Raw genomic sequence first — 19,209 nt, 5'->3', positions numbered from 1 at the left:
TAACTTGGGGACAAACATTTTTGTGGATTTGGCGGTACAGCGGTGTGGCCGAAGATGACATCTCTTGTGCTGTCCTCAGAGAGCGCTGTGCTTAGGTATGGGCAGGGTAAGGGACAGGGTTTGCGTTGTGCCTGCACGTAGCCTGGCATGTATGTCACTGCTGAATGTCAGCCAGTGTGCCGGCTGGGTTATTAAGTCCCTATGCCCTTCACAGTGCACAGTTGTTGTGTGTATGGCGGGCTCTGTGACATCTTCTAAGTCACGGAAATCCTAACACACCATCTAATCTGTAGCATAACAAAAGCTTCCTATAAAGGGATTTTGTTTGAGCCTAATCCATCAGAGAAAAGCTAACTGTCCCAGCGTCAGTCTACCAAATCCCCTCTCTCTGACCCCTTGAGTGCCATGTCGGGAATTAACCTCGAGTGCCATGCAACATAATAAGTGACCAGACTACATTCGGTCGTGTGCCAGAGTCAATGTCAATGCGGGTAAATGGAGTCCCAGTGGCACAGCTTAGAGCCAGGTTTCATATAAAGGTGACACTGTGGAACGATCAGCGCTCAGTGTTTGAGAATCTACATTATGGTGTGTACAATTCCGCAGCTAGGTGGCGTCTTTCTCAAAGAACACTGCGCCTGCACAGATGTAATTAAAAGGATATCTAAACCTAAGTAAAAACTATTTATTGCAGCTTAGCAGTTCTTACATGTGGTGACTGCTTTCGTTTTTTGTTTCTCAGGCGAAGACTTTTTTCTACAAACATCTGCCGATTCTGCAAGCAGAAGCCTGGGGGCCAACCTGTGGCCCTTTTTGGTTAGCTTGTGGCCCCTGCAAACAGCAATCTGTGTTTCCCTATTGCCCTGTCATAGCAGTGGTTTCTAGCAGTCTCAAGTAATATGTCTTCAGTCAATCTCCTGAAGCATGTCCCCAGTCTCCAAGAACTCCCACAGCATGTTTACTATCTGATAGTCTTCTGTCGCACGTCTGCAGTCTCTGACCATCTCCTGTCGCACTTCTGCAGTCTCTGACCGTCTTCTGTCGCACTTCTGCAGTCTCTGACCATGTCCTGTTGCACGTCTGCAGTCTCTGACCATCTCCTGTCGCACTTCTGCAGTCTCTGACCGTCTTCTGTTGCACGTCTGCAGTCTCTGACCATCTCCTGTTGCACGTCTACAGTCTCTGACCATCTCCTGTCGCACGTCTACAGTCTCTGACCATCTCCTGTCACACGTCTACAGTCTCTGACCATCTCCTGTCACACGTCTACAGTCTCTGACCATCTCCTGTCGCACGTCTGCAAACTTTCGATCCCCACTGTACGTCGGCAGAATGGCATATCACCGTACCTGTACGTCCCCTTTAAATGCCTGCCCGTGATTTGGACCGCGGGTCCCACGGATTTGATCGCCGTGGTGATCCCTGCGATCGTCTCACGGAGGTACAGAGTGGGGAGATGCTTGTGTAAACAAGCATCTACTCGCTCTGACTAGTGACAATGACACTGATCCCGGCTCCGTGTACTCGGAGCGGAGACCAGTGTCATGTGACACAAAGCCCACCCCCCTACAGTAAGAAACACTATGCAGGGAACGCTTAACCCCTACAGCCCCCACCTAGTGGTTAACCCCTTCATTGCCAGTGTCATTTTCACAGTAAATGGTGCATTTTTATAGCACCGATATCATCGGCACATGCGCACTGGGGAAAACCGAAGCAACGGCACCTATATATCTCCCAACTGTCCCTTATTTCGAGGGACTGTCCCTGATTTGGAGCAATGTCCCTCTGTCTCTCATTCCTCCTCATTTGTCCCTCATTTTGGTTTTCTCTCTAAAGCTGTGTATAAAATGCACTTTTTATATTTCAAAAAGGGTTTCCCAGTGCTAAACCTTTCATCCATATTCTAAATTGCTACATTTGTAAATTTTTAAAGCCAATATAAAGGAATAGTAGTGGTAAAAAAAGAAAGGCTTTTGTGGATTTAATTAACCTTTTTTGGGGTTAATTCTCCTTTAAGGGGGTGTGGCAGGGGGGGCGTGTCCCATGCCTACCTACATTTGCTCATAGGTGTCCCTCATTCCCATCTCAAAATGTTGGAAGGTGTGTACCTATGTGCCGTTGCTTCAGTATGTGTGCTGTTATCGTGGTTCGGCCAATCACAGCGCCGGAGCCACGATACCCGGAAGTAGGCGCCGGGAGTGATGTCGGTAGCCAGAGGGGTAGACGTGGACCGCTGCGGGGGCTTCGGTCTGAGGTAAGTAATACATAATGAGCTAGTATGCCCACTAGGGACGAGTGTGCAAGGGAGGTTTATGATCCGTTTTCAGTATTTATTTTTTTATTTTTATTTTTTGGCACATGACCGTCTTTACGTTCAGATTTACCTTCACTTCCAGCCCCATAGCCAAAAAAGAAAGTGAGTGAAAATCTCTCCAAAGTGAGGGAATTTCTGGTTGTCATCAGAACTAGTGTCCCCTCTATTCCTGTTCCGGTGACAACCCAAAATGTGGGATTTTCTTCCAAAGTCACCCCTGGTGATAATGGTAAACAGGACAAATAGAGAGGGTGAATGGGGGCACATGCAGCAAAATAAACCTAACAGGGGTTCTAATCCCTCTCTACATTATCCAAAATGAACCGGGAACGTTTTGCTATACTTTATTAAAATGAATAAAACATACATTACATGGATTAATAAAATTATATATACTGATCCTTTCCTACATTTGGATCTAACAAAACCATGAAAAAGATGACTGTTCTCTGTCACTTAATCGCAAGCAGATTCAGCAGATGTCTCAAAGTTCTGGTAGGCAACGCCAGCTGTTGTACCATGAATTCGGTAAAGAGCTTGTCTTAAAGCGTAACTAAACCAGAGAACAAAAATGTCATATATCGCAGCTCAGTGTCACTGGGGCAGATCCACAAAGAGAGTACGCCGGCGTATCTAGTGATACGCCGGCGTACTTTCAAATTTCCTGCGTCGTATCTTTGTTTTGAATCCTCAAAACAAAGATACGACGGCATCTCGGTTAGATCCGACAGGCGTATGTTTTCTTACGCCTTCGGATCTTAGATGCAATTCTTCGGCGTCCGCTGGGTGGCGTTCCCGTCGTATTCCGCGTCGAGTATGCAAATTAGCTATTTCCGATGATCCACAAACGTACAAGCGGCCGTCGCATTCTTTTACGTCGTTTCCGTTCGGCTTTTTTCGGCGTATAGTTAAAGCTGCTATTTGGTGGCGTACACAATGTTAAGTATGGCCGTCGTTCCCGCGTCGAATTTGAAAATATTTTATTTTGTTTGCGTAAGTCGTCCGTGAATGGGGCTGGACGTAAATTACGTCCACGTCAAAACAATGACGTCCATGCGACGTCATTTAGCGCAATGCACTAGCAGGAAATTTAGGGACGGCGCATGCGCAGTTCGTTCGGCGCGGGGACGCGCTTCATTTAAATGAAACACGCCCCCTACTCGCTGATTTGAATTATGCGCCGTTACGCCGCAAGAGATACACTACGCCGCCGTAACTTACGGCTCAAATTCTTTGTGGATTCAAAGAATTAAAAAGTAAGTTACAGCGGCGTAGCGTATCTTACATACGCTGCGCCCATGCAATTGTACAAGGATCTGCCCCACTGTCTTTAGATTTGGTGGTAACCTTTTTTTCAAGTTTTTTTTATTCCTTTTTTTTTTTTACCTATAGATTCTGCCAGTAACACACTGCTTATGCCCCGTACACACGATCGGACTTTCCGATGGAAAAAGTCAGATGGATGCCCCATCGGATTATTTCTATCGGAAATTCCAAGGAATTCCATCGGAGTTTAGATAGAGAACATGGGCCAAATTCTCAAAAAGTCTGCGTAACTTAAATTTCAGCAGTTAAGTTACACTGACTTAAAATTTCTACCTAAGTGCCCGATCGTCAAAGCACTTAGGTAGAAATTTCAGGCCGTGTAACTTAAGTGCCGCCGTCGTAAGGCGGTCCTCCTCTCCTGGGGGCGTTTAAAATTTAAATGAGGCGCGCTCCCGCGCCGGCCGTACTGCGCATGCGTGTGACGTAATTTTCCCGACGTGCAGCGCGCGAACGTAATTAACGCCGGGCGGCTTTGAGAATTTCGACGGGACACTAAAGTTGCGACGGGTGAAAAAAAAAGACGCGCCGGGAAAACAAATGATTATAAAAAAAAATGACAGCGTCGCTCAGCATGCATTCCTGAGAGGGAGAACTCCATGCCAATTTTCAAAGAAAAAAACCGGCATGGGTTCCCCCCCCAGGAGCATACCAGGCCCTTAGGTCTGGTATGGGTTGTAAGGAGACCCCCCTACGCCGAAAAATTGACGTAGGGGGTCCCCCTACAATCCATACCAGACCCGTATCCAAAGCACGCTACCCGGCCGGTCAGGAATGGGAGTGGGGACGAGCGAGCGTCCCCCCCCCTCCTGAGCCGTGCCAGGCCGCATGCCCTCAACATGGGGGGGTTGGGTGCTCTGGGGCAGGGGGGCGCACTGCGGGCCCCCCCACCCCAGAGCACCCTGTCCCCATGTTGATGAGGACAGGACCTCTTCCCGACAACCCTTGCCATTGGTTGTCGGGGTCTGCGGGCGGGGGCTTATCGGAATCTGGGAGTCCCCTTTAATAAGGGGGCCCCCAGATACCGGCCCCCCACCCTAAGTGAATGGATATGGGGTACATCGTACCCCTATCCATTCACCTGGAGGCAAAAAGTAAAATGTAGTAAACACACAACACAAGGCTTTTTAAAATAATTTATTATTCTGCTCCGGATGCCCCCCCTGTCTTCGTTATTAGCTCAATTACCAGGGGGGGCTTCTTCTTCCACTCTCCGGGGGTCTTCTTCCACTCTCCGGGGGTCTTCTCCGCTCTCCGGGGGGGGGGTTTCTTCTTCCGCTCTCCGGGGGGGGCTTCTCCGGACTACGGGGGGCTTCTTCCATCTTCTCCCCTCTTCCGCTGTTGACTCGGCGAACCCCGGTTCTTCTGCAGCTCTCCGGTGCCTTCTTCTTCAGCGCTGGCTGCCTGCTATGTTTGTGTGTTAGCTCGATTTCAAACAGGCAGCCAGCGCGGTCTTCTGTGACGTCAGGGTCTTCTGGTCTTCTCCCCTCTTCCGATGTTGCCTCGTCGCCTATTGTCGCTGTAATGATGGAAGCGCGCCTTGGATCCCATTTATATAGGCATCACCGTCTCATCATGCTCCGGCAGGTACCCACGTGGTGGGTGCCTACCCACGTGCACCCACCACGTGGGTACCTACCGGAGCATGATGGGACGGTGATGCCTATATAAATGGGATGCAAGGCGCGCTTCCATCATTACAGCGACAACAGGCGACGAGTCAACATCGGAAGAACAGAAGACAAGACCCTGACGTCACAGAAGACCGCGCCGGCTGCCTGTTTGAAATCGAGCTAACACACAAACATAGCAGGCAGCCAGCGCTGAAGAAGAAGGCACCGGAGAGCTGCAGAAGAACCGGGGTTCGCCGAGTCAACAGCGGAAGAGGGGAGAAGATGGAAGAAGCCCCCCGTAGTCCGGAGAAGCCCCCCCCGGAGAGCGGAAGAAGAAACCCCCCCCCGGAGAGCGGAGAAGACCCCCGGAGAGTGGAAGAAGACCCCCGGAGAGTGGAAGAAGAAGCCCCCCCTGGTAATTGAGCTAATAACGAAGACAGGGGGGGCATCTGGAGCAGAATAATAAATTATTTTAAAAAGCCTTGTGTTGTGTGTTTACTACATTTTACTTTTTGCCTCCAGGTGAATGGATAGGGGTACGATGTACCCCATATCCATTCACTTAGGGTGGGGGGCCGGTATCTGGGGGCCCCCTTATTAAAGGGGACTCCCAGATTCCGATAAGCCCCCGCCCGCAGACCCCGACAACCAATGGCAAGGGTTGTCGGGAAGAGGTCCTGTCCTCATCGACATGGGGACAGGGTGCTCTGGGGTGGGGGGGCCCGCAGTGCGCCCCCCTGCCCCAGAGCACCCAACCCCCCCATGTTGAGGGCATGCGGCCTGGCACGGCTCAGGAGGGGGGGGACGTTCGCTCGTCCCCACTCCCATTCCTGACCGGCCGGGTAGCGTGCTTTGGATACGGGTCTGGTATGGATTGTAGGGGGACCCCCTACGTCAATTTTTCGGCGTGGGGGGGTCTCCTTACAACCCATACCAGACCTAAGGGCCTGGTATGCTCCTGGGGGGGAACCCATGCCGGTTTTGAATTTAAAAATTGCCGTGGAGTTCTCCCTCAGGAATGCATACCAAATGCCGTCGCTGGAATGGGCCTTTACAATGTGTGACTAACTTTCCACATTATAAAACCAGCCCTAGTTTTGCGCAGGCAAATTCGGAACTTACGCAGAAATCAAAGTGCTGAAATGCTTTGAAAATCTGCTTAAGTCCTCATTTGCATACGCAAAGCTGCATTTCAATGAGAAATGCCCCCAGTGGCGGATGCGGTACTGCATCCTAAAATCTGACCGTGTAAGTGTCTTACACCTGTCAGATTTTCTGCCTAACTTTGGAAAAAGCCTTTTGAGAATCGTTTCCAAAGTTAGGCACAGGGATACGCAGGCTGAACAGCAGTTAAGTCTGCGTATCTCTTTTGAGAATCAGGCCCCATGTTCTCTTTTACCCCAATGGATTTTCCGTCGGAATTTCGATGTGATTTTGGTCAGACCATGTGTACGGGGCTTTACTCACTGTACCGTATCTATGCATAGCTCCCAACTGTCTCTGATTTTGAGGGACTGTCCTATTTGGAGCAATTTCCCTCATTTGTCCCTCATTTTGGTCTGATCTCTATAGATATATATAAAATGCACTTTTTATCTATCAAAAAGTGTTTCCCAGCACTAAACTTTCATCTGATTTCTAAATTGCTGCATTTGTAAATTCCAAACGCCAATATAAAGAAATAGTAGTGGTAAAAAAAGCACCTGTGAGTTTAACCAATCTTTTTTTTTTTTTTTTTGTACAATTCTCCTTTAAGGGGGCGTGGCAAGGGGTGTGTCCTATGCCTGCATACTTTTGCTGATAGGTGTCCCTCATTCCAATCTCAAAAAGTTGGGAGGTATGTCTATGGAGAAGCAGCATGGTCACCCTAAACCCCATACACACACAATGAGATTATTGGACGAATGATCATCCGTTTTTTTTTTTGCATGCTAATCTCAGGTTGAAGCTAATGAGTTTACTAAAGTTACAAAAATTCTCGTATGACAGAATAAAAATTAGGAAGTGATGTCCTGTGTTGTAATGCATTTATATTGCATTTTCGAACGACAGCTGTACTGATTAAACGAAAATCGTACGATCTGGCATTGTACGAAACAAATTTCCGTGCACGTCCAGATGAACTGGCATGATCCGCTCTCAAAAGCTCTGTATTAATGATCCGATTATCGCACGATCGCTTCGTAAGCGGCATTTTTCATATGATTTTCGGATCGTGTGTACGGGGCATAAGGCTTCATGTACACGGGACGTTGTTCAACCTCTCCTGAACGATTTAACTTGACAGATAGTAACCAGCATCTAAAAACACTAGTTTAGCCGTGTTTACATGCCGCGTTTAGCCGCGTTTGCGTCTAGAAGCGTTTAAAAATAAATTTGGGGGGGGGGGGGGGTTAAAATGAAAAACGTCTGTAAATGAAACGCTGCTAGATGCAAGTTACTGTGTTTAGCGCTTGAAATTTCTCTAAACTCGGCTTCTGAACGCATTTTTTGGGGTTCCAGAAAAAGCCTCTAAACTCAACTGCCTAGAAACAACTGTAAACGACCCAGGTGTACCGATAAGATAACAGAGGAGAGTTCAGGAGCAAAAAAACTGCCCCTTTTCCTCTTCCTTGTAGCTTAGAGTGAAGGGTTTCTGTAGTCCTCAGAGATAACTGGGAGGGGGGGGGGTTATTTACTAAAAGCAAATCCACTTTACACCACAAGTGCCTTTTGAAGTGCAGTCCTTGTAGATCTGAGGGGCACGTCTGAGGAAAATAAAAAACAGCATTTTTGCTTTTACATGATTGCAGTGCACTTGTAGTGCAAAGTGGATTTGCCTTTAGTAAATCAACCCCCAATGTAACCGATATGAGTGCAGCACAGGAAGTCTCATAATATGTTCTTTTGCACCTATAAAACACAAAAAATAATACATTCAATAGTATATTTTAGGCTTAAAGCGACATTAAGCCGACCCGAATATAAGCCGAGGCACCTAATTTTACCACAAAAAAAATGGGAAAACTTATTGACTCAAGTATAAGCCTAGGATGTCCATCTGCATGCCTCACTGTGTCCATGTGCATGCCTCACTGTGCCCCTGCCTCACTGTGTCCATGCCTCACTGTGCCCCTGCCTCACTGTGTCCATGCCTCACTGTGCCCATGCCTCACTGTGTCCATGACTAGACTTGCGTTTAACATGGGAGTATATAGACTCAAAATTTTTATTTTTTATTTAATTTATTGCTTAACATGATTATTATTTTCTTCCAGTATTAACTTACAAAATGGACAGAACTTCACACAATCGTTGCTGAGTCCCCAGAGCCAGCCACAGGTAAGTCGCACGCGCCTGCACAGATCCTCCCGCCTGCAGCTATTCATTGTGCTGACACAACTTACACAAACCAGACACTGACCAAGTTGCGGAGAATTGCATTTATATTGTTGATTTCATTTAGAAGCACTGAATTGTATTCTCAGCTGCTCCTTTGGGAATTGAGAGATAAGAGCGCGATGTGCTGACTGAGTAGAGTGATCCCGCTTAGTCTTCTGATTTCTGTGTCACCTTATTTCCCTCCGCCGTCTATCTCCAGCACCCACCCTTACCTCATCTTCTTTCCTTTTCTCTCTTCAGGCCAACAAGATTCTCAGCTGCGTTTTTGATTCACTGACCCCTGACAGCATCCACCAAATTGTGCCTCGGGCCTTGTGAGGAACGGCGCTCTACACAGCGCTCATCAGCTCTCCAATGACAGCTCAAAGTCACTCTGACATTCCTCCGATCAGAAAGTGGATCTACTGCCAGCTCATCGAGAACATAACAGCCATAAATCTATATGACAAATGAACATTTGGAATTTGGAAAACTACATTCTGATGAGGTTTTTGTACTCACCAAGCTGTGCCTCTTGAGTTGCAAATGCCAAATATATAAACTCCTCAAAACACATCCTTGTTAGCTAAAGAAACCTAATTAAGACCTGCTTCACAAAAAACAGACTTGTAGCTCCCAACTGTCCCTGATTTACAGGGACTGCCCCTGATTTGGAATAAAGTCCCTCTGTCCCCCTTTCCTCCTCATTTGTCCCTTATTTTGGTCTGATCTTTATAGTTGTATATAAAATGCACTTTTTATCTGTATATAAAATGATCTTTTTATGTTAAAATCAACCAACAATAGCAGAAGTTGACCAAAGGGTGGCGGTAAAGAGCAGAAAAACTACATGATGTTGGGAAAGTTTGCAGAAAAGTCCTGCCGTGTGTATGCTATGGGTGTGACCGGCCAACTCCCTTCAAACAAAAATCCACGGAAAATTTTGTTTGAAGTCCGATCGTGTGTATGAGGCTTAAGACTAAGGGCCCTTTCACACGGGCGGACGAACGGACCGTTTATTACAAGTCCGTTTACGGACTTGTAATGAATCCCTATGGGATTGCGGATGATGCATCCGCTAACTTCCGCAACGATCCGCGTCCGCAAAGTTCCGCTTTTTCAGACAGAAGAAAACCCTATTTTTCTTCCGTCTGGCGGAGACAGGGCGGTCTCTGCACAGTGTGCGGGGACCGCCCTGTCCGCCGTCAGCTCAGCGGGGATTTACGGAGGAATCCCCGCTGAGCCAAACGGGCTAACGGAGCGGATCAATTACGGATCCGCTCCATGTGAAAGAGCCCTAATAGCTAGATTCAGGTAGCCGGGCGCATCTTTGAGGCAACGTATCGTATTTAAGCTACGCCGCCGTAAGTCAGAGAGGCAAGTGCTGTATTCACAAAGCACTTGCCTCCTAAGTTACGGTGGCGTAGTCTAAATGGGGCCGGTGTAAGCGCGCCTAATTCGAATGAGGATGAGGGGGCGTGTTTTATGTAAATGGGGGGTGACCCGACGTGATTGACGTTTTTTTAAGAACGGCGCATGCGCCGTCCATGTACATATCCCAGTGTGCATTGCTCCAATGTACGGCGCAAGGACGTATTGGTTTCGACGTGAACATACGTGAATTACGTCCAGCTCCATTCACGGACGACTTACGCAAACGACGTAAAATTTTCAAATTTCGACGCGGGAACGACGACCATACTTAACATTGACTACGCCACCTAGGGGGCAGCTTTATCTTTACGCCGGGAATCGCCTTACGTAAACAGCGTATCTTTACTGTGCCGGGCGCAGGTACGTTCGTGAATCGGCGTATCTAGTCATTTACATATTCTACGCCGAACTCAACGGAAGCGCCACCTAGCGGCCAGCCTAAATATTGTACCCTAAGATACGACGGCGTAGGAGACTTACGCCGCTCGTATCTTAGCCTAATTTAAGCGTATCTGGTTTCCAGAATACACTTAAATTTAGGACGGCGTAGATTCAGAGTTATGTCGGCGTATCTACTGATACGCCAGTGTAAATCTTTCTGAATCCAGCTATAAATCTAAATTTGCTGCCAAAATTAAAGGGTCACTAAAGGCAGAATAAAAAAAAAATTAAAAATAACAAACATGTTATACTTGCCTCCACTGTGCAGCTCATTTTGCACAGAGTGGCCCTTAATCCAGTCTTCTGGGGTCCCTCGGCGGCTGTCTCAGCTCCTCCTCGCATAGGATGCATTAAGGTGAAAAAACATTTACCTTTACAACCCCTTTAACACTGGGTACAACATTTAGCAACTCACATGGTTGATAATTAAAACAGGCACATCTAAGTATGCAGGCATCCGTGGTGAAGCTGTCCACATAGACCGTCCTCCTCACCACTATTGACGTCGTCCCTTCCACAAGCGGTTCAAGCCTCGCTTTCAGATCGCTCTACTGCAGGGTAGTCTTCCCGGTCACGATTGCAGACTGATAGCGGTGAGAGCCGGCGGTGAGGAGGATGGTCTATGTGGATCACTTTACCCCGGATGCTTGCATACTTAGATGTGCCTCTTTTAATCATCAACCATGTGAGTTGGTAAATGTTGTACCTTCATTAAATGTAACCATATTGCTACATATAGGCGCCTCTCTTCTCTTTTATACTCTGTACTCGTTTGCTTCTAATCCCCTTGTGGAGGCTTCCATTTGTGGATGGACATTTTATGGTTACACAACTTATCACATTGCTATAATCTTTTTATATGGACTATAAACTGAAGGACTTATGAATAAATGGTCAAGGAACGAATCATTTGAGTTTCCATCATTTCCTATGGGAAAATTCGCTTTGATATACAAGTTCTTTGGATTACAGGCATGCTTCCGGAAAAAAATATGCTCGCAATCAAAGGTTTTAATGTATAATGGTTACCACATCTGCTTTACACGTTGGAAATATAAGGAAAAGTCCAATGTCAAGGCATCTCCATACTCTGTATTACCAACCTACCATAATACATAATGAGCCTTCACATTGGGATATGGCAAATACTAAATTAATAGCACACTTACCTGACGGTCAACCCCATTTCTTCTTCAAAAATTACTTGCGGAGGCTGAATTTTCTACAGGCAGCTGCAGACCCTTCTCAGTGCCAGGCCGTGGCAACAAGTGGTCCACTGAGCCTGTCCCATTTGTTCTGTTTTCATTATTTTGTGTGTGTGTGTATATGCATGTGTGCGTTGAACGATCATCAGTGACTTGTCACGTGTAGCTAAGCCCCCTAACAGTAAGAATCACTCCCTAGGGAACACTTAACCCCTGCAGCGCCACCTAGTGGTTAACCCCTTCACTGCCAGTGGCATTTTTACAGTAATCGGTGCATTTTTATAATAAAATGACAATGGTCCCAAAATGGTGTAAAAAAAAAAGTGTCCGATGTGTCCACCATAATGTCGCAGTCATGATAAAAATTGCTGATCGCTGCCATAACTGGTAAAAAAAAAAATATTAATAAAAATGCCATAAAACTATCCCCTATTTTGTAGACGCTATAACTTTTGCGCAAACCAATCAATAAACACTTATTGCAATTTTTTTTTACCAAAAATAAGTAGAAGAATACGTATCGGCCTAAACTGAGGAAAAAATATGTTTTTTTTATATATTTTTGGGGGATATTTATTCTAGCAAAAAGTAAAAAATATTGAAGGTGATCAAATACCACCAAAATAAAGCTCTATTTGTGGGAAAGAAAGGACTTTAATCTTGTTTGGGAGCCACGTCGCACGGCTGCGCAATTGTCAGTTAAAGCGGCGCAGTGCCGAATTACAAAAAGTGGCCTGGTCTTTGACCACCAAAAGGGTCCGGGGCTAAAGCGGTTAAAAAAAAAAAAAAAGTATTGCAATAAATGATAAAAAAATTACTGTAAAAAATAATAAAAATTAAAAACACACAGACACCGTCCACCCCCTCCACCCCTAAAAAATAAATAAAAAAAAAAGAAAGCATTGTAAAAAAAACATGCCCACAAGCAAGATGGAACCGGCCATCATAAGATTTTATAAGTTCATTTTATAATCGAAAACGGACATCGGGGGAATTAATACACCAAACAAGTGAGTGTTATATAGTGTTTAGCAAAGTGTCAGAATGCCTGAAAAAAAAAAAATGGCCGGCGGACCTCCACTTTAATAAATTTAGCCAGGATCATAGGATTTCTCTGTCAACGATGAAAGGTTTCTGCTGGCAGACCAACACTAACGCAAAGATCCCTGTAGATCTTTGTTCAATTCATCTGTCTAAAAATCAAACTGACCTTCATATCATCCTGATTGATTTGATGGCCGGGATAATCAAGTCCACAAGGACTCGGGCCTTTGAAATGGCAGTCCATAGGCTTGTCATCTTGTTTATAGAAGTCACGTCACCCACCTGAACTACTCCCTCTGATACCTTTCAGCATCTATTGGGCTTCGTTGTAGAGAGTGGAGGATGGATGTCTGGAACCGGCAGCGGAGGTGGAGAAATGATATTGCAGAGACTTATGCCGCGTACACACGATCATTTTTCGGCATGAAAAAAACGTAGTTTTTAAAAAATGTCATTTAAAATGATCATGTGTGGTCTTCACATCATTTTACGGCTTCTGAAAAACGACAAAAAAAAAACATACTGCATTTTTTAACGTAGTTTTAAACAATGCCGTTTTTCGGGTTTTTCGGGTTGTAAAAAATGGTCGTGTGCGGGCTAAAACGACGTTAAAAACCTGCGCATGCTCATAAGCAAGATATGAGACGGGAGCGCTCGTTCTGGTAAAACTACCGTTCATAATGGAGTAAGCACATTCATCACGCTGTAACAGACAGAAAAGCGCGAATCGTCTTTTACTAACACGGAATCAGCTAAAGCAGCCCCAAGGGTGGCGTCATCTGCATGGAACTTCCCCTTTGGAGTGCCGTCATACGTGTTGTACGTCACCGCGCTTTGCTAGGGCATTTTTTTAAAACTATGGTGTGTGGGCAACGTCGTTTTAATGATGAAGTTAGAAAAATGTTGTTTTTTCTACATGCCGAAAAATGATCGTGTGTACGCGCCATTAGAGCTCAGCAATATGGGACCGTATGATTTGCTCAGATTTTACATGTTTGTACTTTCATTTATTCTACAGCTGTGAAGCGACAACTGACATGACTTCTCTAACGTTGTAATAAAACTGGAGTTAAAGGATATCTGTCACTTATGGAATTTGGCATTCATTTTTCAGTTTATTGCAAGTTATGAAGTTGCCTTTATTTTATTTTTTGGCTATAAATGATGGGGCAGATCCACGTACAGCGGTGCATTTATCCGCCGGGCGTAGCGTATCCAAGATACACTACGCCGCCGTAACTTACTTTTTTTTTCAAATCTTCAAAGAATGCGCGCCGTAAATTACGGCGGCGTAGTGTATCTTTGGCGGCGTAAGGGCGCGCAATTCAAATCGATGTGATGGGGGCGTGTTTTGTGTAAATACGTCGTGACCCGACGTAAACAATGTTTTTTTTGAACGGCGCATGCGCCGTCCGTGGGGGTATCCCAGTGCGCATGCTCGAAATGAAACCGGAACGAGCCAATGCTTACGACGGTGACGTCATTCTATGCAAATCCCTATTCGCGAACGACTTACGCAAACAACGTAAAAAATGCAAATTTCGACGCGGGAATGATGGCCATACTTAACATTGAGTACGCCACCATATAGCAGCTTTAACTATACGCCGGAAAAAGCCGAACGCAAACGACGTAAAAAAAATCGCCGTCCGGACGTACGTTCGTGGATCGCCGTATCTAGCTAATTTGCATACTTGACGCGGAATTCGATTTCTTTTTTTTGCTGTACATACCGGCGTATAGCTATTCCCCGGGTTCCGGGTAGTGGCTCCTGCGGGACTGGGCATTCCTATGCAGCAGTTAAGTGATTGACGTGATGACAAAAACTACTCTCCCGTCGCATAAGGAGCGTCACGAGTTGCCGAAAGAAGCCGAACGTCAGTGCGCAGGTGCCGTATAGAGCCGACTCGCAGTTCGGCTTCTTTCGGCAACTCGTGGCGCTCCTTATGCGATGGGAGGGTAGTTTTTGTCATCACGTCAATCACTTACCTGCTGCATAGGAACGCCCAGAGGAACGCCCAGTCCCGTGGGAGCCACTACCCGGAAGCCGGGGGGGGGGGGGAATAGCTATATGATGGTATGTACAGCAAAAAAAATAAAACGCATACTGTCAATGTTGCAAGTGAGCACAGTGTAATGTTAGAAAAATGTTTTAGGGTGAACCTCCGCTTTAAGCAAAAAATAAAAAAAACGAGGTTAGACTGTAAGCTCACTAAACAAGGTAGTATGGCAGGTAAACAATCTGGGCTGTCATGTAGGGACACGTGTAGTCTTGGTAACTTGTCCCCAGGGTGTCTGGGCAGATCCTTGCAGCTGTGTCTCTATGTTCCCGCATGATCCCCCCCTCTGCATCAATAAGTTAACAGATGAGACTCGTGTCACTGTTATTTGTTATTCCGTCTTAACCCTTTCTCAGGGTATGCTGTCTGTTACCATGCTGGGGATACTTTCTGCACATTTTGTTTATTTACTTAAAGCTGATCTCCAGGCAATGCTTAATCCGCAGTTGAACTACATATATTTGCGCTATTTTACCTGCCAAAGGATTTGTAATTTTGTGCAGCCAGTCCTGAGATTTATACAGCTCTGCAAGACGGTATACATAGCTAAGTTGGCGACCTGATATTTCTGTAAGTAAAGCTGACCTTAGCTTTGCAAAAACTATCCAACATGGCACAATCAGCAGGCACCAAACCCAACCAATGCAAGCGTATGGGTAAGCGCCACAAATGCCACATTGCCTCCTCACTGCCTGTCAATCACCTCCTGAAAAACAGATCCGAATCTGGTTCAAAGAAGTGGCGAGATTGGACACGTCTAAGCCTAGCCTAAAGCCAATCACCTCTTCCCCTGTCTCCCCCTCCTTCCTCACTAAATTGTGTGTGTGTGTGTGTGTGTGTGTATATATAGACAATTTATATATTGTATATACAGTATGTCATTTACAGTATCTCACAAAAGTGAGTACACCGCTCACATTTTTGTAAATATTTTAATTATATCTTTTCATGTGACAACCCTGAAGAAATTACACTTTTTACAGTGACCTTGCCCCCTCACCTTTTTCTTTCAGTTATACAATACAAAGAACTGATAACGGATGCCAGGGCCTTATCAGTCCATTGATCAGACACAAACAGACCCTTTTCAATAACCAGTCGACATTCCCATCTGGAGTGGAAACCCTACTAAAACTGTCACCAGGGCAGGGGCTTTGCTAGGTGGCAAGAAGACCAGGGGCTTCAGCCCGAGGCCAGCACCGGGGGGGGCGTTTGCAGGGCGGTTTTGGATCTGGGATGGCCATGGCGCAGGTTTTTTTTGGCTGGGCGGTGGGGGGTAAGCTTACTTGCTGGTTGCTGCCCGGCTTACCATTGCCCATCAATTTTGAACACTAAACTCCCCTACCTGACACACTGGGGCAGATTCAGGTACCTGCGCGCCTAGTTACGGCGGCGCAGTGTATTGTATTTGCGCTACACCGACGCAACTTACAGGAGCAAGTGCAGTATTCACAAAGCACTTGCTCCGTAAGTTGCAGCGGCGTAGCGTAAATGGGGCCGGCATAAGCCCGCGTAATTCAAATGTGGAAGGGGGGGCATGTTTTATGCTAATGTGTGATGACCTGACGTGTTTTACGAACGGCGCATGTCATGTGTGGGGTTGCTTCTCATCCAAGGGAGTGGGCTCACAATTTTGCCCAAAAACACAGCCATGAATAAAGAATGGTACCAAAACACCCTCCAACAGCAACTTCTTCCAACAATCCAACAACAGTCTGGTGAAGAACAATGCGAAAATGCACCGTGCCATAAGGCAAAAGTGATAACTAAGTGGATCGGGGTCCAAAACTTTGACATTTTGGGTCCATGGCCTGGAAACTCCCCAGATCTTAATCCCATTGAGAACTTGTGGTTACTTACCTGGCAGGGGAGACACCATGATCATGAAGGCGGTTCTCCCAGGGCGAGGCACGGCTATTGCACACTCTAGGCCGTGCTGATTGTGGTTGTTTTCCCTGCCGCTTCTCGGCCTTTTGGCTGGGACTGGGTGTGGTATCTGTCCTTATCAGTTGTCAGCGGAGTGCTGAAGCACCTCCTACATGGGGAGGGTGGATGCAATCCAATGACGTCATTGCACCTGGAAGGATGGTTTCAGCAGGGACTACGCTGTGCTGCCCGACAGAATACTGGGCGCCGGCCCATGGTTGAGTCTGAGCCATCTGGAAGGGTGCTCCTGGTGAGGATGGGTGCTGCGCTTGGTCTTGGTCTTTTTGCCGAGTTCTAGTCTTGCCTTCTGGCTGGCTGGTGTAAGTGCTATCTCTGTCAGCGATCCGGTTGGAGGAGCTGGTAATGCCCTGTGGTAGGACGGGGTAGAGCCATGCAAATCCGCCGGGTTGGCTGGCAGGGGTGGAGGGCTGCACTGGCCGGTCGGGGGGTCGGATATGGAACGAAAAGCCTATGGTGCATGTGCCCCTGGAGTGGCAGTCCAGGGGTATCTGAAGATCACTGTGTGTGAGGGACACATTGATTTAAGGATACCACGGTCACTGCACCAGATACACGCTTTTTTTTAGCACCTGCCTCCTGGGCCGGGCCTTTTGGCTAGGACCGGAGGAATTTTTTATTCCTGGCCGGAGGGCCTGGTCATTGTTTCACCACAATGGCCACTTCTTTCACTCTCCTCTCCACTATCCCTTCCCCCACTTTATTTTATTTAAGCCTGTGTTTGTCACTTTTTTGTCTTTTTTTGTTGTGCACGTTTTGTCACTGTGTGATTAGTAGGGTGCGGGTCCTCGGGCCAGCCCTGAACGTCTTGGGAGTGGGTGGACATGGCCTTCTGGCTTAGTTCGCCTGCTCTCATGGGGTCTCCCTTCGGGGGAGCCCCACCTAGTACTGGGAGGGCTCTGTTTCGGCAGTCCCTCCAAGGAAGTTGGGTCCGTGTCAGCTTCGGTTGCTCGGACCACAGTACCTCAGTCCCCGTCTGGAGTCTAACGCCCCGGGGGATCAGGGTTTGGGTCCCTCTTCACAGGAGGACCACTTGACGTTGCACCCGTCTGCACGTTTTTGTGAACACTCTTTATGTGTGTGCACATTTTTTCTGCACCGGGTGGAGTTTTTTGGGTGTGTTCACACGCCATAGGCTTTTCAAAAAAAAAAAATAAAAAAAAAAAAAAAAAATTGAGAACTTGTGGTCAATCCTTAAGAGGCGGGTGGACAAACAAAAACCCACTAATTCTGACAAACTCCAAGAAGTGATTATGAAAGAATGGGTTGCTATCAGTCAGGAATTGGCCCAGAAGTTGATTGAGAGCATGCCCATTAGAATTGCAGAGGTCCTGAAAAAGAAGGGCCAACACTGCAAATACTGACTCTTTGCATAAATGTCATGTAATTGTCAATAAAAGGCTTTGAAACGTATGAAGTGCATGTAATTATATTTCACTACATCACAGAAACAACTGAAACAAAGATCTAAAAGCAGTTTAGCAGCAAACTTTGTGTCATTTTCAAAACTTTTGGCCACAACTGTAGTGTCACTTTAAATGTTTTGTAGAAGTATTAAAATTCATGTTTTTTTTTTTTTTTTTACTAAACTGCCTGGATGTGTTTTTTGGGCTTTTCGATACACAGTGTAGTCACGCGCGTTTCGAATTAGAGAACACGCTTTGGCCCATTCCATGAGCCAGACCCACCGCAAGCATTTTTGGATGCATTTACAATGCACTTCTATGGGATTCGGTCATATCACAGGAGGAGACACAGAATGCCTTGAACAGGAGTTAGATTCTTCTTGTGTAGTGTTGAGTAGTAAATTAAAGCGGTTGTAAAGGAAAATATATATTTTTTTTAAATAACAAACATGTTATACTTACCTCCACTGTGCAGTTTGTTTTGCACAGAGTGGCCCCGATCCACGTCTTCTGGGGTCCCTCAGCGGCTGTCTCTGGTCCTCCCCGCAAGAACTCGCCACAGTCATGCGAGCTCCCTCTCATTGTGTGAAGTCCTTGTGGGCGCGCTCCCGTGATACAGCAATCGGCCATAGGCGCTCGCTGCATCACTCGGGCCCCGACCCTCGGCGCGCCGCGTCATTGGATGTGATTGACCGCAGCGCCTGCCAATGGCTGCTCTGCTTTCAATCCGTCCGCTCTAGCCAATAAACGGCCGGGTTGAGCGGCGAAGAGGATGTCGGGGCCGAGCGCGGGACTTTCGAGGGGTCAGGTAAGTATAACGGGGGGGGGGGGGTGGGGGTTTACTCGGAAGTTTTTTCACCTTAAAGCGGTGGTTCACCCTAAAATCCACTTTCTGTCACTAGATCCAGCATACTGCTGACATCTGCAGTATGCTGTATTTTTTTTTTTTGTACTTATCGTTTTATCCGTATGTCTGCTCCGGCTCCGAGCAGCGTATCCTTCCGAGTATAGGCGTTCGTAAGTAAAGCGCAGTTGATTGACGGGCTTGGATAGCGCGTCACA

At 46.7% G+C, this 19,209-nt stretch overlaps 1 protein-coding gene and 1 non-coding gene across 2 annotated transcripts in view; both read left to right on the top strand.

Moving 5' to 3' along the window:
* LOC120943324 overlaps window positions 1–9,313 on the top strand; it is a 128,033-nt gene extending 118,720 nt beyond the window's left edge. Inside the window, exons 29-30 of the mRNA XM_040356558.1 lie at window positions 8,511–8,574; window positions 8,875–9,313. Coding sequence (XP_040212492.1) covers window positions 8,511–8,574; window positions 8,875–8,952 — 142 coding nt within the window. The 3' untranslated portion in view covers window positions 8,953–9,313. The remainder of the gene's footprint in view (window positions 1–8,510; window positions 8,575–8,874) is intronic.
* Window positions 9,314–16,649: 7,336 nt separating this feature from the next.
* On the top strand, window positions 16,650–16,808 carry LOC120944502. The gene has a single exon (XR_005750401.1). It is a non-coding gene; the product is annotated as a U1 spliceosomal RNA (small nuclear RNA).
* The last annotated feature ends 2,401 nt before the right edge of the window (window positions 16,809–19,209 follow it).

Source organism: Rana temporaria, chromosome 6 (assembly GCF_905171775.1).
Source record: "Rana temporaria chromosome 6, aRanTem1.1, whole genome shotgun sequence".
Lineage (NCBI taxonomy): Eukaryota > Metazoa > Chordata > Amphibia > Anura > Ranidae > Rana > Rana temporaria.
The sequence above is the reverse complement of the archived record's forward strand: the minus strand, read 5'-3'. Positions and strand labels throughout refer to the sequence as shown.